A 6,922-nucleotide genomic window follows, 5' to 3' on the forward strand; every position below is an offset into this window, starting at 1 on the left:
GTCCTCTGGGTATCCACCACCATATTGACAAAAACACCTTGACAGCTGTGTCATATCACTGAGTCTGCTCCGTACCTATTCCATGGGCTGCTAGCATCTCTTGCGGCAGCCATGTGTCTCCTCTTTTTTTGTCAACGCTCGGACCACTTAAAGCACCCAACGTTCGTCATTGCCCTGAAAATAAATTCACCTTCTCAGTCATCACTCCCCTTCCAACGCCGAGGTTTTCCGTCTCAAAACGAACATATCCCCAGAACCAACCTACCAACTCACATTGCCCACTACCATAGGTTCCTTTTTTGACCTTCGTCTTCACCCTTTATTAGTCAGACGGTATATACCTCTTTTTCAATAATCTCGCGGAATACCAGCGACTTTGTCGCGTATCGACAGCTCACGGAAGCTGTTGCATCCCAGCATTCGATATGGACACGACAGAGCAGAAAATGGAGGTAGACGCGCCTGTTAAGGAGCACACAGAATTTCGGGAGAGTGATCAGGACGGCGACAAGAAAATCACAGCAGCAGCATCAGTTTCTAGTACATGCGGTGTTTGTGAGAAGAATCCTTCGAAATACAAGTGTCCCAGATGCTACCTCCCCTAGTAAGTATTTCACCACTTCCTCCACTCCCTCCACCACTTCCAGCAAGAAATGAAGCATTGAACGTTTTCCCTAAAAACACCAGCTGCTCAGTGGCATGCAACAAGATCCATCGCGAAAACCACCCTCCCGATCCTGAACCAACCCAACCAGCGTCGGCGGCAGTACCGTCTGAACTGCTACTGACGACCACCGGTGCCCTTCCAACTAGGCCAGGCGACGACGATGATGATAGCCCGTATAGCGTTATCCACCGCTCCGAGAAGCTTCAATGGCTCTTCCGAAAGTACCCCCGTCTGCCTGAGCAGCTCCTCGAGATCGAGACGGCCATGCGGGAACCCACGAGCGAACGATCTAGAATACCGGCTTCCTTATTGAAAGATCTCCCGCCGCAGAATAGCGGGTGGGATCGCGAAAAGGGCATCGCCCAGGGAAAGAAGGCCCTCCGAAGAGCTAGGGGTGCCGAGGGCGAGGATGGCGAGGCTATACGCGAGTACTCGGAGTTGGTGCTGTACCTTATGGAAGAGGAAAGGCGAGGCAAGAAGGCGTGACGATTTTTTCCCCCTCTGGCCCTCTTGTTATCATCGTCTGCGTCGTCCCATTATATATACCCCCTTTACTCTGCATTGAAAAAAAAATCGTTCTCGAGCGTCTGGTTCCCTTTGTTTCTGTCCCGAAAGGGACGCAACGGACGAGCACCATTACCGCTTGAACCGCGTGAAGAAGGCGGATCTCGTCGCCCTCAGCGAAACGGGCGACTTGGGCGGCGACTTGTTCTTCTGTCCAAACCGGCTCATGATGGCCCACTTGGACTCGTGCTTCTCGGCGGCGACAGCCGAGTATCGTGGCTGGGCGTCTACACCTCCTGATGCGGGCAGGGCGCCCTCGTCGCTCTGCGTCCAGTCAACCATAGGGTGTTGCTGGCCGGCGAAGCTGGTCTGACTGTCCGGGGAGAGCAAGGCCATCTCCGGGAGATCGCATGAGTCGCGGCGTCGATAGTTGGCGCCGCTGTCGCTGAACCGTTTTGCCTCCGCAGCCGTCACGTCATCGCTGTCGCGGGACTTGGAGAGGAATCTGGGCGAGAGGGTATGACGCTGTGCTAGCTTTTCAAGTCGCCGAGGGTGGGAGTCGTCTGTCTTTCCGGATATCGCGGGGCAGCAATGGCGGGCGTCGTGTGCTGCTGTCCTGGAGGTATCGTCCTTCTGAGCGGTGTTGGAGTTGGTGAATCTCATGGCTCTCATCGACAGCTCGTGAACCAGGGACTTGCCCTCGCTGCTCTTGCTCTTGCTGCTGTTGCTGTTGCTGTTGCTGTTCTTGTTTCTGGGGTCGACAGTAGTGGTCCGTGAAAATTGCGAGGCGGCCACCTCTGGCATGTGACGGTATGGAAGTCTGTGGTCGTCTGTCGGGGCAGTATCGGGAGGAAATGCCTTGGTGGCTCCCAACAACGCGGGAGCAACGTGGTCTGACCCCGACGCCCCGGCGCCGACAGTGTAGCCGCTGTCGATTTCGGTCGAGACGGAAGCAGCTAGGCGTGCCCGGACTTCCCGGTCGTGCGCCTTCTTCCTGCTTCTCTCCTCCCTCTCGGAAAGCACCACGATCAATCTCCTCGACAGGTCTTCCGGGTCAAAGGGGACGGGACCCTTGGATTTCGACCGCTCGTTTATAATGGGCCTGGCTCGTCTGGGTATCGGTGCCGGGGCCGGCTTCGCTGTCGTGGGCATATCAAAGCGGTAGCTCATCATGTTGGGAGAGCGCGGTGTAGCAGTGGTGCTGTACGTACAGATACACACACAACTGGTTGGTTGTATTACCCTCGGGGGTTTGTATGTGTATATATCGATATATGTACACGTCGGGCTTGTGCGTGTGTGTATGTCGTTGACGAGTTGGGTTGTGGTGAAAGAGGATGGATGGGTGAGTAGTAGTAATACTACCAGCCGTTATATATATGACTGAGCGAGTTGTCGGTGGTCTCCTCCGGAAACGCGGGGGGACGGGAGAGAAGATGGGCGGCGGGGAGGGGGAGCGGAGCCAGGGTGGTTTTATGCAAAGAATAGAAGCCCAGGTTGGTCTGAACAAGACAGAAAGACCCAGAGACAATGCCTGTTGCAAAAGAGATGATGGGAGGGAAGAGTCTTGGCCCACCGCATCCAGGTCGAGCTATGTGCACGTCGTTGTGCAGCTACTCGTTTTGCTTGAGGGAGGGTAATGTGAACTGGCAGGGGTGGGATATGGGGTGTGCATGTGAGCAGTGGAACAAGGCCCAAGAGGAGGGGGGGGAGGGGGACCGGCGGCAAGTGACATTCATCGAAAGCGAGAACTGATGATGGAAGATATCAAGTAATACTGCCCGCTACTGCTGATACCTATAACGGTAGTGAAGGAGGTGGACCTAGAAGAGGTTGGAGGGTATGATATAATATGGGCCAAGGCAAGCGGTTGTGTGTGTCTGCGTCCGTGTCTCACGCAACTCCGTGTCCTTCTTGTCAACGGTGCGAGCGAGGGAGGCGAGACTATGCACCACGCCATGACTTTATCCCCTACCCTGATCTGTACGTGTATGCATATGACTTCAGTACGGGCTATAACTCGTACGAGAGTTGAGAGAGTGTGCATCAATGCTCCGGGGTCGTCTCTACAACGTAGCGGGGAATGGAGAGAGACCCGCCAGACTGCCGTATACAATACTTGGATGGTGGGTCGAGAGAACAAACGGTCAGCTCTTGTGGGAGAGGAAAGCAAAGGCTGGTCCCGTTGCAACCTGTCCATGGTCCTGCTACGACCTCATTGCGGAGTATTACGAGTACCCAGTCGGACGTCTCTAGCCGTCTAACTAGTCAAAGTTCTGGATATGGTCTCTCTGAGGGCGCGGAGTATTATCGATCTAGTCTGTGGGACATGATTCCGGGGGGTGGGAAGGAAGAAGAGAAAGAAGGAGGGTAGGGGGGAGGGGGGGAGACGAAGCGCTACGACGTAGGAGGGTTTAATCCTCATCCTTTTTTTTTTTTTTTTTGTTTTGTCTTTGTCTTCTTCTCTCCGTCTCTCTCCCGAATTCCCTGTCTTGGAATTCCTTGGCGAGATGTTGGGTGTTGGGCCTTGGAGGGTGGGAACTAAGGAACGTCAAGGTTGCGGGTGGTGTGGGGCAGTTCAAGGCAGCTTAGTAGATGGCGGCAAGGTCATGGTTTACTAAATTATGATGCAGCATGGCTTTTTGGTCTTGTTTGCGAGGGTCAATTTCTCCCCCCTCCTGGGTGGCTCTTTGATGCTGTGGCATTTTGATATTATCTACTGGTTCTGATAGCAGTAGTATTGATTCGGGGCTAGTAGTATTACCCGAGTCCAGAGATTAAGTACTGTAGTCTAGTCCTTCCTTGCTGCCCCGGTGGTGAGTGGTTCTCGATGACGATAACATCAGATGCGTTATGGAGCTTTGCAGGACCTCGAATCTTTTCTCGACGGCGGAAAACCGACTGACTGTTCTGGCCAGGGATGATTAGCAATATGCAAGTTGGTCGTGTGTGTTCTAGACGTGACAGCCAGCCTAATGGATGATGGGTCGGGATGGGACCAACATATCTGATCAGCATCTGGGACCTTGCGTCGTACAGTGCAGTTCGTCATCGCCAGCATTTATTACACGAGGAATCGCTACTGCTGTAGCAAAACAGATGATGCTTTCCAGATGTCTACAGATATGGCATGTTATCGATCAGTTGGGCACTCGCATTTGTCCTCTTGTACAGGACTCTCTAAGTCAACCTATATTCTGAACCCTGGTAGTGTTTTCTTTTTCTTTTTTCTTTCTTCTTTCTTCCTATTTTTTCAGTATTTTCTTACGAGTCAATAGAGTGAAGTCTTCCAGTTACCCCAAGTAATCATGATACTAGCTAGTACCTTGACCTGCAATAGTACGCAGGTTTGTGGCTGGCGACGGACTCACGCAGCCAAGCCATCCAACTTCGTACATGCAACCCGCACGCACACGATCCTCCCCGCGTGTACCCATACACCCAACTCTACCGTTTTCTGATGACAAGCCTGAATTGCTGCAAACCTTGTACATGATGGTCGGCTGAGCGGGTGGACAAGACGGACAGCACCTCCCGACGTGGTTCTGGACAGGTTTAGAATCTCATTACTGCTGCATAGCGTTACGTGATATCCCAACACTTGATGACTTGATATTCGGCGTACCAGTACTCCCAAAGAAGAAGAAGAAGAGAGCTGGCATGTGCACAGTTTCACAGCAGCAATGCCACCTCGAGCATGACGTAGAAGCAAGGCGGCATCGATGGCGAGAGAGGGATAGCCAGGCTGGCATAGACCTCACGGAAGCCGTGACGGCAATCGTGTCAGTGCTGTCGTACTCATCACCTGCCAGTTCTGCCACCGGACGCGGCTAACCATCTACGACCGCATGCACACGGCGGTGCTTACGGGGATGGCCGCCGAGGCAAGTACAGCGAGGGCATGCGGCGATGACTATCCGGAGCTTGTCGAGTACCCTCGGCGGTGCATCCGTCCGAACGGCACGGCGGTCGTGATGACGATCCACCGCCTCCTCCGGCCCGGGCCAGGCTCATACTGCCAAGTGAGACCGGGGCGCAGGCTCACCTTGCGCCCTGCAGAGAGGGAGTATCCGCTGGGATGAGAAAGAGTGCAGTTTGACCAGGATGGATTTCGTTCAGGGCATGATGGGCAGTGGTGGTGGTGGTGGCGGTGGTAGAAGAAGAAGAAGAAGAAGAAGAAGAAGAATTGCGGTATCAACAGTAGATTCGAGGTTGGTGATGATGATGACGACGAAAAACTTAATTTTGGTGGCATGCGTGGCATGTATGTCAGCGCGGAGCAGCACTCTGGCTGTATGGCTGGACGGCTCGGGCAAGGTTCCGGTTCAGGTAGGTATTCAGGCTTACATCGCAATATAGTGTATCTGCGAGTAGCGAGTAATAGAGTGCGGAGTAGAAGAGGCGACACGGATCAGTACGACCTATCGACGGACGAGACTGACGGCAGGTGTGACGAACCCTGCTGGGTTTCGAGCGGGAACATGGCCGCAGTCAGTGTTACGGATGATGAGGGTTGACGTCTAGAGAGTGCGATAATCCATGCATGTAATATGACGACAGCCAACACGGCTGGCCCTGATAGAGTGTGCGACGGTTGGTGGTGGTTGGTATCGGAGATGGTATCAGAGATGGTATCAGGATCGAGAGAGATGGTATGAGAAACAGGTCAGCTCGTATTATCACTTGTATAGTGTAAATGGCTCATTCGACGAATCAAAACAATCAGTCGCGAGCAATAATGATATATAGCGGTAACTCACGCGAGATTCAGCCGTTCGTCAATACAATCACCTCTCCAGCAGTATCATCATTGACATGTGAGCAATATTATCCGACGTATTGAACACTGAATCCAGCACTCTCTTCAGCTCGCCTGCGCCACGTCGCGCGACATGGTGGTATATCGTAGTATATATAATGATAAGGTACGACATACGAATTCTGCAGTACAGCCCTGCTACCAGCTTCCCTTCCAGTCAGGTATCGATACCAGTAGTAGTCGACTGTAGGAGCACATATACTGACTGGTGACGATATCAAATGCCAGATCTCAGTGACCAACGATCAACGCCACTCTTCTGGCTTCTTCCATCCTGCCCTTCCGCCCTTCCTTTCTTCGTCACGGCGATGCTCATCCCCTTTCCTTTCCCTTCTCCGTCAACCCAACACTCCTCTCTTACCCCTCTCCATCCTCGACCTCCGTGGGCCTTGATTGTCGTTTGATCGTCAATTCCGCACATGTTCTGCAACTAATACTATTGCTACTCAGGTAATGTGATATATCACTAATAAGTGCTATGACCATCAGTAGGGGCACGAGCAATTATTAGCCCTCAATTTAGAATCTTACGCCCACTCCCCCCCTCCCCTCCCTGTTCGCCGCCGACCGTTAGCCTTGTCAGGTAGCGTCCACACCAAAAAGTGGTCGACCGCACATGATACTACCTTGTCCCCCCCACCGACATACGGCAAACGATGTACGAGTGCTATTACTTGCTACCCGTCACGTACCCGTCTGGCCCGTAACATGGCCTGTCTGGACCCCATTCAGCGCAACGCTATTGATCCCGCTGTCTCGGCCACAGAGAGCCCACACAATATCTTCCGGCCCTCTGTCTGACCCTTGACCCTTGGCAAGTCCATTGCTTCCCGTCGACGGGGTCCGCTCACGCATTGATAATCGTTCACACACACACACACACACACACACACACACACACACACACACACACACACACACAACACATACAC

The 6,922-nt window shown here is 53.1% G+C and overlaps 2 protein-coding genes across 2 annotated transcripts; one reads left to right on the forward strand and one right to left on the reverse strand.

The window, feature by feature from the left end:
• Window positions 1-425: 425 nt before the first annotated feature.
• Window positions 426-1,153, forward strand: GMORB2_6319 (HIT zinc finger; the record flags this gene model as incomplete). Its single annotated transcript, XM_035468289.1, has 2 exons — window positions 426-604; window positions 688-1,153. 2 exons carry the CDS (start codon window positions 426-428, stop codon window positions 1,151-1,153), a joined length of 645 nt encoding a protein of 214 aa, XP_035322270.1.
• A 150-nt stretch (window positions 1,154-1,303) lies between these two features.
• GMORB2_6320 (uncharacterized protein) lies at window positions 1,304-2,344 on the reverse strand (the record flags this gene model as incomplete). Its single annotated transcript, XM_035468290.1, has 1 exon — window positions 1,304-2,344. One exon carries the CDS (start codon window positions 2,342-2,344, stop codon window positions 1,304-1,306), a length of 1,041 nt encoding a protein of 346 aa, XP_035322271.1.
• Window positions 2,345-6,922: the final 4,578 nt, after the last annotated feature.

The sequence above is a fragment of the Geosmithia morbida genome (assembly GCF_012550715.1).
Source record: "Geosmithia morbida isolate 1262 chromosome Unknown scaffold_5, whole genome shotgun sequence".
NCBI lineage: Eukaryota > Fungi > Ascomycota > Sordariomycetes > Hypocreales > Bionectriaceae > Geosmithia > Geosmithia morbida.